This window comes from Muscardinus avellanarius (assembly GCF_963383645.1).
Source record: "Muscardinus avellanarius genome assembly, chromosome: 10".
Classification (NCBI taxonomy): Eukaryota; Metazoa; Chordata; class Mammalia; order Rodentia; family Gliridae; genus Muscardinus; species Muscardinus avellanarius.
The window spans coordinates 58204258-58225454 of NC_137796.1; the positions used below are offsets into that span (position 1 = coordinate 58204258).

General features: G+C 51.8%; 1 protein-coding gene across 1 annotated transcript; it reads left to right on the plus strand.

Moving 5' to 3' along the window:
- Positions 1–926: 926 nt before the first annotated feature.
- CALM3 (calmodulin 3) lies at positions 927–11064 on the plus strand (the record flags this gene model as incomplete). The annotated part of the gene is made up of 6 exons (XM_080704590.1): positions 927–1012; positions 5815–5845; positions 10243–10386; positions 10548–10654; positions 10814–10949; positions 11036–11064. Exons 1-6 carry the CDS (start codon positions 1010–1012, stop codon positions 11062–11064), a joined length of 450 nt encoding a protein of 149 aa, XP_080560716.1. The 5' UTR covers positions 927–1009.
- Positions 11065–21197: the final 10133 nt, after the last annotated feature.

Sequence of the window (21197 nt, forward strand, 5' to 3'; positions counted from 1 at the left end):
TCTCTGGCACAGCCTGTGATCCCAGTGCTTGGGAGGCTGAAACAGGACGATCTCAGGTTCAAGGCCAGCCTCGGCAACGTACGGAGATGCGGTTTCAAAAAAAAAAGTAAAACACTAGGGGTGTAGATCGGGGGCAGAACGCTCCTGGGTTCAATTTCCCAATAAACTCCCCCACACACACACACAGACACGCGGGGTGAGGAAAGGAGCCTCGAGGGACTCAGCGAGCCTGGACCCCGCACCCCAAAGACCGGCAGGGGGCGGGGCCTCCGGACTGAACCACCTGCCATGATAGAGGAAGACAAGAAAGTCCCTCTGCAGCTTTTTCTAGCCCTAAACCCCCCAGAACAAAAAGACAGCGTCTTTTCATCTGTGATAGCCACAAAGTTTCCTCTTTCGCCTCGTTTTGCCGCACAGTTTCGAGGCACCCACACAATTTGGGCTTCCCCACCATCGCCGCACAGTGGCTCATCCCAGTTTGACGCATTGCAGGGAAGGCCGGACCAATCCGCGCCGCGCTCTCATTTCTGCCCTGGGCCGGACCCAATAGCGGCGCGGCTCACGGAGGGACGCGTCACGCGCCTCCAAACGGTGCCCCTCCGCCAGGGAGGAAAGTGGCGTGGACGGAGGGGGCGGGGCGCGCGGGGACAGAAAGTAGTCCCGCGGCGGGAGCGCGCGCGCGCGCGCGCGCCCGGCGGCCCGCCCGGGCCCGGAGCTGGGTGGGGACGAGCGAGCGGCCCGCGGGCGCGGCGGCGCGCGGCGGGGCGCGGAGGGATCCGGGGCCGCAGTGCCGGGCGGCGGCGCGCGGCCGGGCGGGGCGGGGCGGGGCCGGGCGGGGCGGGGCGCGCGCCGGCCGTTGGGGACCGTTGGGGCGGGCGGCGGCGGCGGCGGCGCGCGCTGCGGGCAGTGAGTGTGGAGGCGCGGACGCGCGGCCGAGCTCGAGCTGCTGCAGCTGCTGCCGCCGCCGGACGAACCTCGACCCCCGCGCTCCGGACACCCGGGCCTCGCCATGGTGAGTGAGGCTCTGCGGGCCCGGCGGGCCGGACCCCGGCCCTCGGCCCCTCGGGGCTCCCAGCGCGCCCTCCGCGCCCGCGGGTGCCGGGCCGAGTGGGCATCTGCCCCGGGAGGGCGTCGGCCCGGGCAGCGGAGCAGGTGGACCCGGCGGGGACTCGTGGGTCCCAGGCGGGGCGCGTGGTGTCAGGACCGGGGACCCGGGGCCGGCGAGGAGGAAACGAGAAACGCCGCCGCGGGAGGCCTTTGGGCGCCGGGAGGGGTCTCCGAGCGGGAGGGCGACCTAGGTGAGGGGCGGCCGGGTGGGCGGCGGAGACCCGAGGATGCGCGCGGAGCCGCCGGGCCGGAGGCGGTGACCGTGCGACGGGAGGCCGGCGCCGCCGGGACCGGGGATCCGGAAGGCGCCCCGAGGAGACTCGGGATCATAGTGGGCTGAGGCTGTTGAAGCCAGAAGACGATGTTCCCTCTTGTCGCGGGGGGTGGGGTGGGGGGAGAGAGTTGGATTCAGGTCCCTGCAGCGGTGGGATTCCCAGGGGAGGTGCCGTTGAAGGGGCTGGGGGACGCCGGAGGAGGATATGAATGGCAGCCCAGGCGGCCGGGGGTCGGAGGTGGGTGTGGGCAGCTCCCCACCAGTCCCCCGGGAAAGGCCAGGATGGAGACTGTTGAGGCTGACTGGGGAGTGGGCTGCGGAGGCTGGAGGGAGTGGCTATGCAGCCCTCTTCCCCCGGGAGAATGGGGCTGGGTGGAAGGCACCCGGGTGGTGGGAGCGGGTGGGCGGAGTGGTTCAGGCCCCTATTGCGCACTGAAGCCGCATCAAATGGGGGTGGGGGGGATCAAAGTTTGGGTGCTTCAAACGAGCCATCTTGTATAAGCTTGGAAGCGTCACCCGCCCCGACCACCCCTTTCAAGCCAAGAGAGCCGTCTTTTCCCAAAACAGAGCGCTGGTTTTTTCTGATCCCCAGCTCCTTGCTCCCTTCTGCATCTCCTCGCTGGTGCCAAATGACAGTGCAGTACAGTAGAGTGTGGCGTCAGTGACAATCAGAGGCTTATTCTGGTGCCTTCGGGGTGGGGGCCGCGGAGCTGGACCTCCAGGGAACCCCTTCGTTGGCCTGAGGGCCACTTGTTCCTTTTAGGGCCCTCACTGAATGCTTCTGTCAATTCACACAGCTGGGGCCTTGAGAAAGGAAATAAATAAATAAACCCCAGCAGACTAGTTCTTTCCTACTCCCTGCCACCCACAACACCACAGCCCCCCCAGGCTGAGCCTGGGAACCGTGTGCAGCCATCCTCCCTGGCAAGGCTGGGGAGAGCAGGCAGCCGCTGCCGTGTATCAGATCTCATACTTGCTGACACAGACCCGATGGCTCCTCTTGCTGCTACCCCATTTTCCCCCAGCAGAACCTCACTAAAAGGGCTCTGCAGCACTAGCAGGTGCCAGCAGCACCAGCCTCCCAGAGGAGGACCCAAGCTTTCCACGATCAGTTTCCCTTTTCATTTGTAATCCACAAGGTAAGGATGGGACACTGTTAACTGGCCTTGGACCTTGGCCTGCGCTCTGTGGCTCCTGCTTGGCCCGGGTGAGGGACCCTGGCCTTGGTTTCTGATCTCATCTAACACTGTTCTCTGGCAGTGGCTGGGGGCTGAGGCAAGGCAGAGAAATAATACCCTCTTTCCTCCCCACCCCAAGCTTTTTTCCTTGCCCAGCCCTTTGCTGGAGCCCGAGATGAGAGGTAAAGAAGCAGGAGACCAGCTGGGTTATTTTGGAGACTGTTCTTAATGAAAGCTTTTGATCCTGAAAGGGAGTCCTGGGTCAATGGCCACTCACCAGGTGACCCGGTTTTCTGGACAGCGACCCTTGAGATCCATAGTTGGAGCTAGGACTTCTCCTTGACAAAACAGGACGGGGGAGAGGGCTCCTAATGAAAAGGAGCATGTCTGGCTGGCCCTCGCTGCAGAGCCACGCCTATTTGCAGCAGCCCTAGGAAGGAACCACACGCAGTGCCTCATCTGCATCTTCCAGCTTTTTGGTGGGGAGCGGCCTGAAGAGCCACTCTTTAGCATTCTGCAGACCATCACAGCCTCCCTACCCCTGGACCCTTTCAGTGCAGCCCAAAGGTGGGGAAGAGCTGGCTTTTTGCAGAGCCTGTGCAGTAGGGTGGGAAGGTCCCTGACTGGGCTCCCTTTTTTCCATTCTAGGCCAGGGGAAGAAAATGAAAAGCAGATGGAATGGCAGCTTCTCACTGTTCTCTTCCCCTCCCCCAGCGCTGCCTGGCCTGGTAACCAGAGGCCCATCCTCTCTTCTCACTTTCCCCAGCAGCTTCCTCAGGTGTCAGGACTGAGGGGATGGGCCCCTGGCTCCTTTGCCTTTAGGAGCCCAAAGAGACAGATGGAGCAGGGGGCTCATGGCTTTGTCCCCAGGCTGCCAGGTTGACATTGAGAAGCCCACAGCCCTGATCCCTTTGAACCCAGGGGCATTCTACTTCTGAGCTGCACCCCCAGCCCTATTATTGTTTATTCTTTATTTTGAAATGGGGTCTCACTAAGTTGTAGAGGGCCTCACTAAGAAGCCGAGGCCTGAGTTTTTTTTATAACCATTCAGAAGAATCTTCATTTGGCCTTCTAACCTTCCCTTTAGACTTTTCCAGAATGTGCATGTGTAGTGTTTTTCCTATTGTGCTCTTCTTCTTCCTTTTCTCTCAGCCATCTCTCTTCTGTCTTCATCACTTTAATTTCTCCTCCCATTCTGCCTATTTGGGAGTTCCTCATCCTTTAAACAATATATGGGACAGGTTGTGTGTGTGTGTGTGTGTGTGTGTGTGTGTGTGTGTGTGTGTTTGTATGTTTCTGGAATTGAACCCAGGGGCATTCTACCTCCGAGCTACACCCCCAGCTGTATTTTATTTTTATTTTGAAACAGGGTATTGCCAGGTTGATGGAGTCTCACTACTTGCTGAGGCTGTCCTTGAACCTTCGATTCTCCTGTCTCAGCCTCTCAAGTACTGGGATTACAAGCATGCACCTCCATGCCCAGCTAGGGCAGATCTTTAGATTAAACTATCTATAGGCCCATATGGTGGCTCATATCTGTAATTCCAGTACTTGGGAAGCTGAAACAGGAAGATTACAGATTCAAGGCCTGCCTCAGCAATTTTGGGAGACCCTGTTTCAAAATTAGTAGGGCTGTGGGTGTGTAGCTTGGAGGTAGAACACCCCCTCCAAAAAATAAAAAAGAAAGAAAGAAAAAATAGTGGGCATGGTGGTATACCCTTGTAATCCCAATATATGGGAGGCTGAGACAGGAGTATCACAGGTTCAAGGCGAGCCTCAGGTACTTAGGGAGACCCTATTTCAAAATAAAGAATAAAAGATCCGGCGTGGTGGCGCACGCTTGTAATCCCAGGGCTTGGGAGGCAGAGACAGGAGGATCGCACAGGTTCGAAGCTAGCCTCAGCTACTTAGTGAGGCTCTCAGCAACTTAGTGAGACCCTGTTTCCAAATAAAATATAAAAAATAGGTCTGAGAGCATAGCCCGGAGGTAGAAAGCCCCTGGGTTCCATCCCCAGTACCACCAAAATAATAATAATTATAATAATAATTAAAAATAAAGAATTAAAAATAGGACTGGGGGTATAGCTTAGAAATAGAATGCCCCCCCATTCCATCCCCAGTACTGGGGGGGAAATAAAAAAGACTAGGACCGGGGGTAGGAGCAGGCAGTGACATCCTAGCCTCTGATGAAGAATAATGCAAATGTAATAGTTTAAAGGACCCTCAAACCCAAGACCAGAATCCTGCTGTAAACTTGGAATCCCTTCCCCTAATTGGGAAAGGGACAGGAACAGTCATCTGGACCCTCGGTGGCCCGAGAGAGTGGTGGGGCCTTCTTGGCAGCATTCACCAAAAGCAAGGATCATTTTTCTCTTAGTTGCCTAAAGCTAGATGTTGGGATTCATTTCCCCCACCTCCACTCTCACTCCTCTACCTAGGATCTCTATAGCTGATTCCCAGCACACCAGTGCAGGAAGAGCTGCTCTTTGTATCTCTCAACTCCGCCCCCAAGCCCTTATGCAGCAAGAGATGTCTGCCATGACTGGCCAGGCCCCAGAGTGGCCCTGACTGTAAAAGGTTAAAAACTTCAGGGGTGAAGCTGATTTCAGTCCTTTGCCACTGCTGTTGCATGCTCCAGTCCCTTCCCTGATGACATCTGTCTGTCCTGCCCCAAAGAAACAACAGAATGCTGCCTTATGTACATGGGGCAGAGCGGCCACCTCCATCTTGACCAGGGTTCTGCCAGGTATCCACCCTGCCTGGGCCTAGCACTTCCAAACAGGTGACACAGAAGCTAGCAGAGATAGCCCCAGACATCTTTCCTCTGCCCTGCCCAAGGACTGGTTTGTTTCCGTTTGGAGCCTTCTAGAGCTGCTTGATTAGGCCTCGAGGGCAACCATTCCCTTCACTAGCCGCTGGGGCTCCCAGAGGCAATACATGAGCCCGAGCAGTGCCATGCTGGTGCAGTGCCATGCGGGTGTGGCTAGAGCAGGCATTTCTCCCTACCCTGGGCAGCATAATGGCCCTGCACCAAGCAGGCTTGGGTTTCCAGCCCACCCTAACACCTGGAGTGTGAATCTCCAGTCTTTATTCCAGGCCCAGCTCTGGCTCAGACCCTGACCTACACACACCTTCAGTGCCCAGTAGGAATGCCCGGGTGTCTGGCTCCTCCAGAGGGGGCCGGGCCAAGTGAGGAAGATGCGTGCAGCGGGGCTGGCCGGCCCAGTGACTTAACTCTTCTTCTTGCTTTTCCAGGCTGACCAGCTGACTGAGGAGCAGATCGCAGGTGAGTTTCCCAACCCTGTTGTTCGTCATCTTTTCAAGCAAGTCATAGTACTCACATCTGACAGATGATCGTGTGTGTCCCCTACATAGCCTCCTTCTACACCTTGTACCTAGAATGTTGCTAAATGTGCATGAAATCCCCCTTACACCACCCCCACGGTCTTGAGATAGACCTTCACCAGACAGCAAAGGCTGTGTTCCTCCTGGCTGCTGGTCACTTGGGGCCTTGAAATCAGTGGCTGCAGAACAACCCAGCTCCAGTCAGATAGGCTTAGAAGGTGCGCTCCCTGCTTCCCGTGGGCCTGTGAGGCTCCTGTCCCACTTTAGGAGCCACCCAGGAGATGGCTCACCGCTTCCACCTCTGCGCTTGCCTAGCTTTGCACTTCCTTTTGCATGTGTAGTACATTTTCCTCTGCCAGAAATCCTTCTCTCTGCTGGCCAGGATAGCACATGCTTGTGATCCCAGTACTTAGGAAGCTGAGACAGGAGGATCACAGGTTTGAGAGCAATCTATCGACCCTGTTTCAAAACAAAAACAAAACAAAAATTTTTTAAAAAAGGATTGGGGGCATAGCTTGGAGGTAGAATACCTCTGGGTTCAATCCCTAGTACCAAAAAGAAAAAAAGAAAAAAAAAAAAAAGGAAAGAAAGAGAAATGCTTCTCTCCCAGCCATTTGTGTGCACAACTCCAAGTTTCATCTCAGATGTCACCTTGGAAGGTCTTCACTGACTCCCTAACTCAAATAGGTAGCCTCCCTTTACTCTGCTGTTTTGCTTTTGTCCCTCATGGCCTTTCTCCCTATCTGTAGTTGTTATGTCTAAACTAGATATTTATTTATTATGTTGTATCACCTATTACTGAAGTGAGTTTCTTGAGTTCAGAAATCGGTCTTACTAGCCGGACGTGGTGACGCAAGCTTGTAATCCCTGCGCTTGGGAGGCTGAGACAGGAGGATCGCACGGGTTCAAAGCCAGCCTCAGCTACTTAGTGAGACTCTCAGCAACTTAGTGAGACCCTGTTTCCAAATAAAGTATAAAAAAGGTCTGGGAGTATAGCCCGGAGGTAGAAAGCCTCTGGGTTCCACCCCCAGTACCACCAAAAAAATAAAGAAAGAAATTGGTCTTAGTGGTCCCTGCAACATCCTTAGTACTTGGAACATAGCTCCATAAATTTTTGCTGGTTAAAAAATGAACAAAGAAGCCGTGCGTGGTGGTGCACACTTGTAATCCCCGCGCTTGGAAGGCAGAGACAGGAGGATCGTGCAGGTTCGAAGTCAGCCGCATGCGCTGGCTTAGGAGACCCTGTTTCCAAAATAAAAATGTAAAAATAGGTCTGGGAGTGTATCCCAGAGGTAGAAGGGCTTCCAGGAACCCCAGTACCACCAAAAAAAAAAAAAAAGAACAAAGAAATGATCATATATTTCCTGATAAGCTAAAAGAAATCCCTGAACCCAAAGGTCAGCTGCCAGATTTTTTTGTTTTCCTTCAGTACTAGGGATTCAACCCAGGGGCATTTTACCTCCAAGCTATACTCCCAGCCGTATTTATTTATTTATTCATTTATTTATTTATTGTGGTACTAGGGGTGGGACCCAGGGGCTTCCTACCTCTGGGCTACACTCCCAGACCTATTTTATATTTTACTGGGAAACAGGGTCTCACTAAGTAGCTGAGGCTGGCTTTGAACCCACAAGATCCTCCTGTCTCAGCCTCCCAAGTACTGGGATTACAAGTTTGTACCACCATGCCCAGCCATATCCTTTATTTTTGAAACAGAGTCTCACCAAGTTCCAGAGGGCCTAAGTAACTGAGGATGGCCATGAACTGGCAATCCTCCTGTTTCAGTCTCCCAAGTACTAGGATTACAAGGGTACATCGCCACACCCAGATTTGCCAGAATTTTTTTTTTTTTTTTTTTTTTGTGGGCCTGGGGAATGGAACCCAGGGGCATTCTACCTCCAAGCTACATACACCCCCCTGCCCTACTTTTTATTCTTTATTTTTAAACTGGGTCTCACTGAGTTGCAAAGGGCCTCACTAAATAGCTGAGGCTGTCCGTGAACCACGATCCTCTGATCTCAGCCGCCCAAATGCTGGGATTACAAGCATGCGCCACCATGCCCAGCTTGCCAGAATTATGTGCCTATATTTCCATGTTTTCCCTATCCCAAGATGGAACTGCCTGGGGAGCTCAGAGGACAATTCTTGGTTTACCTCCTTAGCCATGGGCCTGTGCAAGCCTCTTAGACAAGAGAGAAGGTTCAGAAAACTGGCCCCTGTTCCTGCCCAGCTACTCAAACCCCAGCTTTGATGTCAGAATTAGCTGTGTAACGCCGGGAGTGGTGGCGCACGCTTCTAATCCCCACGCTTGGGAGGCAGAGACAGGAGGATCGCGCAGGTTCGAAGCCAGCCGCGAGCGCTGGCTTAGGAGACCCAGTTTCCAAATAAAAATGTAAAAATAGGTCTGGGAGTGTAGCCTGGACGTAGAAGGGCTTCATGGAACCCCAGTACCACCAAAAAAAAAAAAAAAGAATTAGCTGTGTAACAAGAACTGAAAGCCTGGCCTCTGAAATGGGGAGAGGCAGCAGTGGACTTGCCTCTCCTTTCCCTGCTGGCCCCAACTTAGCAAATCACACTTGCAGCTTCTTAACTTTGGCTCTGGGCTGGTGGAGACCCCTGTTGAAAACCAGAGAACTGCCCCACGCACCCTGCTCAGTATAGCAAGGTGACAGCATCCCAAGGGCAGCTGGGCCCAGAGGCTGGGGCACCGCTGCCAGTGGTGTGTCCCCCACCCCACCTGCCACCCCCACTCCAGCTGTCTACCCTCTTGTAATACAAGCACACACTGCTCTTCACCCTGTCCCCATTAGCAAACTGTCCACCACCTCAGCCCAGCCCACACCCTCTGGGAATAGGCTGCCAGGCATCTGTTCTCTGGGGGTTGGGGGGTAGGGGAGCACCAGGTGCCAAAATGGGCCCAGTGGGAGGGCAGGAGCCACGTGCTTCTCTCCCGCTCAGCAAACAGCATCTCCTCACTCCTGATGCGTCCCCAGCTGTGGCCTTCCCACTCAGCACCACTCACTGCTCACCCTCCTGGCTTGGCAGCCATCCCCTCGCCTTCCATCCCCCCACCCCACATGCTCAGCTCCTCTGGAAGTGGGTAGCACCCATGGCAAGGGAGGACTGGGCAGCATTGCCCATCAGGAGAAATTTAGCGCCCGCACTTCCTCTTCAGGCCAGCCAAAGCATTCTGCAGCCTCCGCTCCCCTTCCCTTCCGCCAGCTGACCTTGGCTAGCATACTGCAGATGAAGAATTCTCTTGGCTGTCATCCACTCTATGACTTTGGTCCATTTCATCATTTGAGGGAGAGGCCAAAGCCAGGGACCAAAAAGAGTGTCTTCACTGAACTAGATTGGTGAAGACACCACTTTGCCTGCACAAATTGATACTCAGTAGCTGTTAAAAGATGAAAGGGAGCTGGGCATGTGCAAGCCAATAATCCCAGTACCTGGGAGGCTGAGACAGGAGGATCGTAAATGCAAGGACATCTCAGCAAGTAGTGAGGCTCTTATCCACCTAGTGAGGCCCTGTTATCAATATTAAAATACAGAAGCCAGGCATAGTGGTGCACACTTGTAATCCCAGCATTTGGGAGGCTGAGACAGGAGGATTGAGGTTTGTGGACAGCCTTAGCTACTTAGTGAGGCTCTTTGGAACTCATTAAGACCCTGTTTCAAAATAAAGAATAAAAAATAGGGCTGGGGGTGTAGCTCGGAGGTAGAATGCCCCTGGGTTCCATCCTCAGTACCTAAAAAATTTAATTAAGTAAAATAAGGCCAGGCATGGTGGCCCATGCTTGTAATCCCAGTACTTGGTAGGCTGAGAGCTGAGGATCTCAGGTTCGCAGCCAGCCTCAGCTACTTAGGCCCTCTGCAACTTAGGGAGACCCTATTTCAAAATAAAGAATAAAAAATAGGGCTAGAGATGTAGCTTGGAGGTAGAATGCCCCTGGGTTCAATCCTTGATACCGAAAAAAAAAGAAAGAAAAAAAATTTAAATATTGCTAGGGGTGTAGCATAGCTCAGAGATAAAATGCCCCTGGGTTCAATCCCCAATTAAAAAAAAAAAAAAAAACATGAAAAGGTTTTGTCCTGAGCACTGAGGAGGGAGCGCCAGGCTGAATTTGAGGGCTGGCTCCCTTTCTTTAGGCGGGGCTCACTCCCTTGGCCTTCTTCCCACAAGGGACCCCCACAATCAGAGGTAAAGAGTCTCTGCCAAATAAAAAATAGTCTGGGGGTGTAGCTCACAGATAGAATACACTTGGGCTCAATTCCCAGCACCAAGAAAGAGTCAGTCCCCATGGGCTGTTTGACTCAACTCATTCCCTTTCTTCCCAGAGTTCAAGGAGGCCTTCTCCCTCTTTGATAAGGATGGAGATGGCACTATTACCACCAAGGAGTTGGGGACGGTGATGCGATCTCTGGGACAGAACCCCACTGAGGCAGAGCTGCAGGACATGATCAATGAGGTGGACGCAGATGGTGAGCACCCAGGGAGTGGGGGGCAGCCCTACCTCTGGCCATCCCAAGTGACCTGTCTATGGGAACCTGCCTTTGGGCTGTGGATGAGCCAGTAACTCCTCTCTGGGATCGTCTTCCAGGCCTAGGTCAAGGGCATAACCCCATCTCTTCCCACCTTCCAGGGAACGGGACCATTGACTTCCCGGAGTTTCTGACCATGATGGCTAGAAAGATGAAGGACACAGACAGCGAGGAGGAGATCCGAGAGGCGTTCCGCGTCTTTGACAAGGTAAGCAGGCCTCTGGGGCGGCTCTGTGAGCGAAGCCACCTGCCAACAACGCCAGAGCCACCCTTTCCAGGACGCCTGGGTCCCAGCGTCTGCCACCCTGCCTGCTGCCACGCTCCCACGTGGGGATACTGAGTGAAAGCCTCTGTCCTCCACCCCCAGGATGGGAACGGCTACATCAGCGCCGCGGAGCTGCGTCACGTAATGACGAACCTGGGGGAGAAGCTGACTGACGAGGAAGTGGACGAGATGATCAGAGAAGCTGACATCGACGGCGACGGCCAGGTCAATTACGAAGGTGAGCTGGGCTGGGCCTGCCCCTCGTGCCGGGAGGGCTGCTCATGCCCAGCGCTGCTCACCGCGCCTCTCTGCTTCTCTTTGCAGAGTTTGTACAGATGATGACTGCGAAGTGAAGGCCCGGGCAGCTGGCAATGCCCGTTCTCCTGATCTCTCTTCTCGCGCGCGCTCTTCTCTCTCTTCAACACTCCCCTGCGTACCCCGGTTCTAGCAAACATCAATTGATTGACTGAGAATCTGATAAAGCAACAAAAGATTTGTCCCACGCTGCATGATTGCTCTTTCTCCTTCCTCCTGAGTCTCCTCCATGCCCCCATCGCTTCCTTTCGCCCTCCCTTTCCATTCACATCTTCCAGGCCTGATGCATTCACAGGATGAACCCCGGTTCCCTCGGGGAGCCTCTGCCCTCCTCCAGCCCAGGTGGCTCTCCTCCATTACGGTTTGTTTCCTTTTGTTTGTCCTCTTGTTTTGGGGTGCTGGGGTGGCTGCCAGCCCTGTCCCAGACCTGCTGGGGAGAGGGGAATGAGGCCTCCCCCAGGCAGAAGAGCATGCCCTTCGCTGTTGCATGCAACCAGCCCTGTGATTCTCTGTGCAAATCCCAGCAGCCTGTGGGGCAGGGATGCCAGGAGAGGCGTTCTAGAAGGACTGAGGGGGGATGGAGGGATTCTGGCATCGACTGGATGTGGCCCAGGACGGGGGCAAGGAGGCCTTGGCAGTGGGCATGCATATACCACTAGAGGAGGCCAACTCAGAAGGGGCTGGATGGAGTGGGCGGCACTCAGCTCCTGCCGGCTGCTGTTTTGAAACCATCCGATTGGCTTTTGAGGTTGGGCCGGGCAGGGCCGCTCATTTGGCCATTCTGCACATCACATTTGCCCAAGCTCCTCCAGCAGTCTCAAGCTGTTCTGTAAATACCTGGTGCTAACATCCCATGCCCCCCCCCCCCACCGCGCGCCATGGCCCCCTGCCCCAGGGAGGGCCCATCTAGGAATGGATGTGGGGATGGTCGCTTGTAATGTGCTGGTTATCCCCTCCCCCTTATGCCCCTTAAACTTTCATTTTGCCCCCAAATCGTGCCAGGCCAGCTGAAGGGTGGGGAGAGGGAAGATGAGTCCCACCATATGCTCTCACGAGAACAAACTTGCAATAAAACAGTCCTGGGACCCGCTGCACAGAGCCCGCAGCGAGGGCACCTCCACACCTCCCGCTCCTCCCTGGTGACCTGGCGCCGCTTCTTCGCCCTCTTCGCGCTGCCCTCGCCCCGCCTGCCCTACGCTCCCCCGCGGAGAGCATGATCCGCGCCCTCCTTCTGACTCTCGCCTCTGGGACAAGTCAGTCAACGTGGGCAGTTCAGTCTGGGTTCTTTTCCTTTTTCTGTTCTTTTCATCTGGCTCTCCCAGGTGGATCTAGTGGCTTTTCCTGGGACCTGCCCAGCTTTGAGACTCCTCTCCACCCTCTGGCACTAGTCAGGGAGGGCGGGCGGGGCGCAGTGGGAGACCCAGCCAGGAGCAGAAGGCAAGGGCAGGTAGGCGTGAGGCTTGGACATTTTCGGAATGTTTTGTTTTTGTTTTTTTTAAAACCGGGCAATATTGTGTTCAGTTCAAGCTGTGAAGAAAAATATATATCAATGTTTTCCAATAAAATACAGTGACTACCTGAGGTGTCTCTTCCCTCCTGTCTCAGTCCGGGTCAGTACTGTCCTGGTTAGTCAATCGGGCCACCTGAGGACTCGCTGGGATCCCCACCAGTGAGAACAGCTGGTCCTGAGCACATAGGAGACTGGTCTGAAGATTTGAAACAAAAGCCCTGAACAATTGCAAACCACAGCGAATGCGCTAACTTCCTGTTAAGTGAGACATGAGAAGAAAGGCTCCAGAGCTGGGGCTGCAGTGGAGAATCAGAACCTTCAGCAGCTTCCCCACAGCAGCTTCCCACACAGCTCCCTCAGGGGTTTGGGACTGAAGGGTTACTATACATGGTACCTAGCTTTTTGTTGTTGTTGTTGTACTGAGGATTGAGCCCAGGGGTGTTCTACCTCTGAGCTATACCCCAGCTCTTATTTTTTATTTTGAAACAGGGTCTTGCTAAGTTGCAAAGAGCCTCACTTAAGTAGCTGAGGCTGACCCCAAACTGCAATCCTCCTGTCTCAGCCTCCCAAGTACTGGGATTACAAGTGTGTGCCGCCACGCCAGGCTAGTGTCTGACTTCTAAGCTTTCTCACATGCCTTTGTAGGGGCTGTGCAGGATCAAAGCAAAGAAACTGTTGGAATTAAAAGCTTCCTCTTAGCCGGGCGTGGTGCTGCACGCTTGTAATCCCCGCATTTGGGAGGCGGAGACGGGAGGATCGCTCAGGTTCTCGAAGCCAGCCTCAGCTGCCTTAAGAGACCCTGTTTCCAAATAAAAATATAAAATAGGTCTGGTAGTGTAGCCTGGAGGTAGAAGGGTTCCATCCCCAGTACCACCAAGAAAAATAAATATAAATAAGAGCTTCCTCTTTCATGTCCAGTCCCTGAAGCCCAGCGTTGGGTGAGAAGCTGGGAGTGGCAGTGATTTTTCCAGAGTCTCTGTGGCCCTTTCCCTGTCACCTGGATAAAATGCAGAATTTGTGATGCAGTCGACATTGTAATGGCTGAGAACTGGGGTTCTGAGCCCCGGCCCGTGGCGGCCTCAGGCATGACCACGGCTCTGGGCCTCCAGGGCCCATCCCATATAGTAGGTGAGCGTGGTACCTCCTGCAGTGGGCTGTGGGTCAGACAAAGTAGAAGACCCAATGGACTCCACTGCTCAGCACCCATCTGCCATTCATTATTTGTTGGGTGCTTCATACTGCTCAGGCTTCTCTCCGGAGCTCTGCATCCATGACCTCAACAGCCATTCAGGCTGGGTGCCGGCATCCCTCTTGTTCTGACTGGGAAAAGGCCCCAAGGAGTGAAGTCACTCTTCCCATGTTATAAAGGGGGTAGTGAGCCGGGCGTGGTGGCGCACGCTTGTAATCCCAGTATCTGGGAGGCTGAGATCAGGGTTTGCGGCCAGCCTCAGCTGTTTAGTGAGGCCCTTTGCAACTCAATGAGATCCTGTTTCAAAATAATACAAAATAGGGCTGGGGGTGTGTGGCTCAGAGGTAGAATGTCCCTGGGTTTCATCCCCAGTACCACTAAAAATAAATACCATAATAAAGGAGGCGGTGGCAGCCACGCCTGTAATCCAGTACTGGAGAGGCTGAGATGAAGATCACAGGTTCAAGGCCGGTCTCGCAACTTAAATGAGACCCTGTTTCCAAATAAATAGAAAGGGCTGGGGGTCTGATTCAGAGGTAGAACTCCCCTGGATTCAAACACCTGTCCAAAAATAAGTATATAAGTACAGCAAGCAAGCAGAAAGTAACAGAGCTGGGATTCAAATGCGATCTAAGCTCTCAACGTTGGGCTTTTTAGAATAGGGGGGGAAAAACCACAGGAAGGGAGGGAGGGAGGAAAAGTAGGAGAGAGGGGGACAAGAAAAAAAATTGAAAACAAAAGTAAAACAGACTTCAGGCAGGCCACAGAGCAGACAGGGCTGGGTGGTGGCAGCAGTGAGGTCTAAGTTGGGAGCTGCTGCTTAGCCACCAGTGTTGAAAATTCTGGTCCAGGCTGGACGTGGTGGTGCACGCTTGTAATCTCAGTACTTGGAAGGCTGAGACAAGAGGATCACAGGTTCGCAGCCGGCCTCAGCTACTTAGACCTTCCACAACTTAGTGAGACCATTTCAAATAAAGAATAAAAAACAGGGCTGGGGGTGTAGCTCAGAAGCAAAAGGCTCCTGGGTTCAATCCCCAGTACTGGGAAAAAAAAGTCTGGTCCAGCAGTTGACAGCAACCCAGACTTTGGTGTCCCACAGAAGTAGACTCCAGTTTCAGTTTAACTACTCTCTGAGCCTCAGGACCACCTGGGCCACTTTCTACTTGGTAATCCTGGATTGGAGACTTTACTTCTCTGGGCCTCAACTTATCAGTCTGCAAAATGGACTTTATCTTTAAAGGAAGGGTCATAAGAATATCCACTTTGCACCGGCCGTGGTGGTGTGCGCTTTTAATCCCAGCATTCAGGAAGCTGAGACCTGAGGATCACAATTCACAGACAGCCTCAGCTACTTAGGCCCTCCCACAACTTAGACTCTGTTTCAAAATAAAGAATACAAAAAGGGGCAGGGGTGTAACTCAAGAGGTAGAATGCCCCAGGGTTCCATCTACAGACCCCCACACACTTACACAAAAAATAATATCCACTGTGGTGAGTTGTGACATCTTGTCAGGTTTTTTGTTTGTTTTTTGTGGTACTGGGAATGAAATCCCAGAGGCTTTCGGCTTTCTACCTCTGGGCTATACTCCCAGACCTATTTTATACTTCATTTGGAAACAGGGTCTCACTAAGTTGCTGAGAGCCTCACTAAGTAGCTGAGGCTGGCTTCAAACCTGTGTGATCCTACTATTTCAGCCTCCCAAATACTGGGATTACAAGCGTGCGCCACCATGCCCAGCATTTTTTTTTTTTTCGTGGTACTAAGGATGGAACCCAGGGGCATTCTACCTCCAGCCTACATCCCCAGCCCTATTTTTAATTCTTTATTTTGAAATAGGGTCTCACTGAATTGCAAAGGGCCTCACTAAATAGCTGAGGCTGTCCTCAAACCATGATCCTCCTGTCTTAGTTTATAATCCAAATGCTGGGATTACAAGCATGCACCAAGCCTGGCTTTATTTTTTGTTTTCAAATAGGGTCTCACTAAATTGCTGAGGCTGTCCTCGAACCTTCCATCCTCCTGTCTCAGCCTCCTAAGTACTGGGATTACTGGCCTCCGCACCAGTGCACGCCCCACTTGTTGGAAGCGGTGAGCTGGTCTCAGCCCCACTCACTCAGATCCTGGTGCCAGGCTTTTAAGCACTGTCTCGTTGGCTGTGCTTGCTCTACTCTCATTTTCCCCCTTGGGTCCTCTGTTTTGGAAGACTTTTACTCCCAGACAGGCTTCATTATTAAATAATCATGACTTCCTTTCCCATTCTTTATTAATCAAAGACATGTGGAAGGCTCTCAGCCACTAATGGCCACAGGACAGGCAGCAGAGGGCTCTGACTCCAGCCCGAAGCAGAGTTGTAGCTGGGGAATCAGCTCCAGCTCAGGCTCATGGGTCTGCTAAACCAGCTCAAAGCCTGTCCTGAGAAGGTGTCCAGACAAGGGTACCCACTGAGGATGCCCAGCCAGACAAGGCCCAGGCTCCCTCCCCTTCAGGGCCAGCTGGGCAGCTGCTCTGGGGCCTCTGCTAAGAGTCACTCTCAGCATCACCAGCAGGTGGGGCCATGATGACAAGGCCCAGAGAGTTGCCAGGGATGACCGTCTACTGTGCGAGTCCCATCTGTGGACCAGCCTGGTGCTAGAAAGACAGAAATGAATAAAGAGATTTGAAAATGAATCAAGTTGTGACACGCACCTGTAATCCCAATACTTGAGAGGCTGAGACAGGAGGATCGCAGGTTTGAGGACAGATTCGGCAAATTAGCTTGACCCTGTATCCAAATAAAAATAGGGCTAGGGATGTAGCTCGGAAGTAGAATGCCCCTGGGTTCAGTCCCCAATACCAAAAATAGTAAAATAAAATAGGGTTGGGGTGTGGCTTGTAGGCAGACTGCCCCATGAATTCAATCCCCAATACCAACAAAAGAAAATAAAATTAATCAAGCCCTGGCCCATGCCTATAATCTCAGTACTTTACTTGGAAGGTTGACATAGGAAGGAGGATTACAGGCTAGAAGACAGCCTCAGCAGTTTAGCAAGCTCCTCAGCAATTTAATGAGACCCTGTTTCTTTTTCTTTTCCTTTTTTTCTTTTCTTATTTTTCTTTTTGTAGTACTGGGGGTGGAACCCAGGGGCATTCTACCTCTGAGCTACACCCCAGCCCTATTTTTTATTATTTATTTATTTATTTATTTATTTATTTATTTTTGTGGTACTGGGGGTGGAACCCAGGGGCTTTTCTCCTTCCAGGCTATATTCCCAGACCTATTTTTTACTTTATTTGGAAACAGGGTCTCATTAAGTTGCTGAGAGCCTCACTAAGTAGCTGAGACTGGCTTTGAACCTGTGCGGGGATTACAAGCATGCAGCCACCACACCTGGCTTTATTCTTTATTTTGAAACACTGTCTCACTGAGTTGCAAAGGAACTCACTAGGTAGCTGAGGCTGTCCTCAAACTATGATCCTCCTGTCTCAGCCCAGCTTCACCCCCAGTTCTATTTTTTATTATTTATTTTGAAACAGAATCTCACTAAATTGTGGGGGGCTTCACTAAGTAGATGAAGGCAGCTACGATTACTGGGATTACAAGTGTGCACCACCATACCACCCTGTTTCACATTTGATCTAAGCCAAAAGTCGGAGAAGCAATGAGACCCTGTATCGAAGCAAAAATAAAAAGTACTGAGGGTGGCCGGGCGTGGTGGCACACGCTTGTATCCCCGCTCTTGGGAGGCGGAGACAGGAGGATCGTGCTGGTTCGGAACCAGCCTCACTGGTTTAAGAGACCCTGTTTCCAAATTAAAAAAATATAAAAAAAAAAAATAGGTGTGGGAGTGTAGCCCAGAGGTAGAAGGGCTTCCAGGAACCCCAGTACCAAAAAAATAAAAAGTACTGAGGGTAAGCGGGGCGTGGTGGCGTATGCTTGTAATCCCCGCGCTTGGGAGGCTGAGACAGGTTCAAAGCCAGCTACTTAGGCTCTCAGCAACTTAGTGAAACCCTGTTTCCAAATAAAGTATAACAATATGTCTGGGAGTATAGCCCGAGGTAGAAAGCCCCTGCATTCCACCCCCAGTACCACACACACACACACAAAGTACTGAGGGCAAGCCAGGTGTCGTGATGCAAGCCAATTGTGGTGGTACACACCTGTAATCTCAACACTTGGGAGGCTGAGACGGGAGGATTACAGGTTTGTGGACAGCCTCGGCTACTTGGTGAGAACTTGAGCGATTTTATGAGACCGAGTTTCCAATTTTTAAATAGGGCTCAGAGATAGAATGCCCTTGGGCTCCATCCCCAGTATCAAAAAGAAAGAGAGAGAGGAAAGAGAGGAAGGAAAAAGAGACAGTGAAAAAGAAAGGCAGGCAGGAAGGAAGGAAAAAAGAAAGAAAAAATGGTCTTGAAGGAGACAGGCCATCACCAGCATGTTGCTTGCCCCCACCCGAGCCCTTGGCAGGTGCCTGTCCCTGTTCCCACAGCGTCTTCTTGGCACCTCGCACAGATATAACCTTGTGTTTAAGCTGCTTATTGTGTGGTGGCGCACGCTTGTAATCCCCACGCTTGGGAGGTGGAGTCAGGAGGATCACCTAGGTTCAAAGCCAGCCTCGCTGGCTTAAGAGACCCTGTTTCCAAATTTTAAAAAATATATAAAAATAGGTCTGGGAGTGTAGCCCAGAGGTAGAAGGGTTTCCAGGAACCACCAAACAAACAAACAAACAAACAAACAAATAAATAAAATAAACTGCTTATTACAACACACATTGACGTCCTGCTCATCCCACCAGACCTTGAGCAAAGTAGGGCCACATCTGTGTAACTGCTAGGTCCTCAGCGGACTCAGAGCAGCCTGTGGGATGAGTTGGTAAACCTACAAGCCACCAAGGAAGCGAAGCGTGAAGCCCAGACTTCGCCGGAGGTGCTTTCTCCCGCTCCTCGGTCCGGCCTCAGTGTTCCTGCTCCATTCCGCCTTCCCCAGTGAGCTCCAGGCCAACAGGGACAGGGTTGTCTCTGTCTCCTTCATCACTGGGACAAGCAGCCCTGAGTTTAAGATTTAACCCTTGCTGTTGAAGGTGTGAGTGAGCAGCGGGTGTGCTCCAGCAGGCTGCAGGGAGGGCCAGGGACCAGGTGGACCAGGAGGTACTGAGTGCGGCTTCCACGGCTTCCAGGACGAAGGAAAGTTTAAGCAGGAGTTTTTTTGTTTCTTTGTTTTGTTTGTTTGTTGTGGTATCAGGGATTGAACCCAGGGGCATTCTACCTCTGAGCTACAACCCCAGCCCTAATTTTTATTCTTTTTTTTTTTTTCCTTTAGTACTAGAGATGAAACCCAGGGGCATTCTACCTTCAAGCTATACCCTCAGCCCAAATGTTTTAGTCATTTATTTATTATTTATTTATTTATTTATTTATTTATGTAGGTAGGTACTGGAGATGGAACCCATGGGCATTCTACCTCTGAGCTACACTTCCAGCCCTATTTTTTTTTATCCTTTATTTTGAAATAGGGTCTCACTGAGTTGCAAAGGGTCTCACTAAGTAGCTGAGGAATGTCTGCGAACCGCGATCCTCCAGTCTCAGCCTCCCAAGTACAGGGATTACAAGCATGTGCTGCCACGCCTGACTAGCTTTTTTTTTTTTTTTTTTTTTTTTTCTGGTACTGAGGAACCCAGGAACATTCTACCTCCAAGCTACATCCCCAGCCCTATTTTTTATTCTTTATTTTGAAACAGGGTCTCACTAAGTAGCTGAAGCTGTCCGCGAACTTGAAGGATACTCCTGTCTCAGCCTCCTAAATGCAGGATTACAAAAGCAAGCACCACCACACCCAGCTGTCTTTTTATTTTTTGAAACAGGGTCTCACTGACTTGTGAAGGATTTTGCTAAGTAGCTGAGGCTGTCCAAGAACCATGATTCTCTAGCCGGGCGTGGTGGCGCACGCTTGTAATCCCCGCTCTTGGGAGGCTGAGACAGGAGGATCGCACGGGTTCAAACCCAGCCTCAGCTACTTAGTGAGGCTTTCAGCAACTTAGACCCTGTTTCCAAACAAAATATAAAAATAGGTCTAGTAGCGTAGCCCAGAGGTAGAAGGCCCCTGGATTCCATCCCCAGTACCACACACACAAAAAAAGAACCATGATTCTCTGATCTCCGCCTCCTGAATGCTGGGGATTACAAGCATGCACCACCATGCCAGGTCCTATTTTTTATTCTTGATTTTGAAACAGGGTCTCACTGAGTTGTGAAGGGCCTCACTAAGGAGCATAGGCTGTCCACTAACCGGGATCCTCCTGTCTCAGCCTCCCAAATACAGGGATTACAAGCTTGCACCCCCATGCCCGGCTTTAATTTTTACTCTTTATTTTGAAACAAGGTCTCACTAAGTTGTGGAAGGTTTCACTAAGTTGCTGAGGCTAGCCTCAAGCCTGCCATCCTCCTATCTCAACCTTCCAAGTACAGGGATTACAGGAAGAGAGAGGGAGGTTACAGGTTAGAGGACAACCTCCATAATTTAGTGAAACTGTCAGCAATTTAGCAAGACTGTTTCAAAAAAAAAAAAAAGTGCTTGAGGGTGAGCCAGATGTGGTGGTGCATGCAGGTACTTGGGAGACTGAGACAGGAGGATCGCAGTTTCTAGGCTAGCCTCAACAACTTAGCAAGATCTTCAGCAATTTAGCAAGAACCTGTTTCAAAATTTAAAATCGGAACCAGGCGTGGTGTCGCGCATTTGGGAGGTTGAGACAGGAGGATCCTGTTTTGCAGACATCCTCGGCTACTTAGTAAAGCCCTTTGCAACTCAGTGAGACTGTGTTTCAAAATAAAGAATAAAACTGGTGTGATGGCACACACTTGTAATCCCAGCATTTGGGAGATGGAGACTGGAGGATCGAGGTTTACAGACAGCCTCAGCTCAGCTACTTAGTGAGGACTTCCCAATTTAGTGAAACCCTATTTCAAAATAAGTAATAAAAAATAGGGCTGGGGGTGTAGCTCAGAGGTTGAATGCCCCTGGATTTTATCCCCAGTAACACACACACACACACACACACACACACACACACACACGTTTCTAAATACTTTTATTTTTTTCAGGTTTTTTTTTTTAATTGTGATCAGATACCCATAACATAAAATTACTGTTTTAACCACTTACAATTTACAGTCAGTTACAAATTCAGTGGCATTTGGTACATTCATACTGTCGGCAACCGTGGCCCTCTCCAGGTCCAGAACTGTCTCATCTCCCCAAAAGGAAACCAGTACTGACTAGCTGGTCCCCTCAACCTGTTTTTAACTCCCAGACACCCCTTGTTTCTTGTTTGTTTTTGCTTTTTTATTGTTGTTGTTGTTGTTTTTTCAGCACTGGGGATGGAACCCAGGGGCATCCACCTCCGAGCTACACCTCAGCCCTATTTTTGGTCTTTGTTTTGCAACAGGGTCTCACTTCTCTGAGTCGCAAAGGGCCTCACTAAGTAGCTGAGGCTGT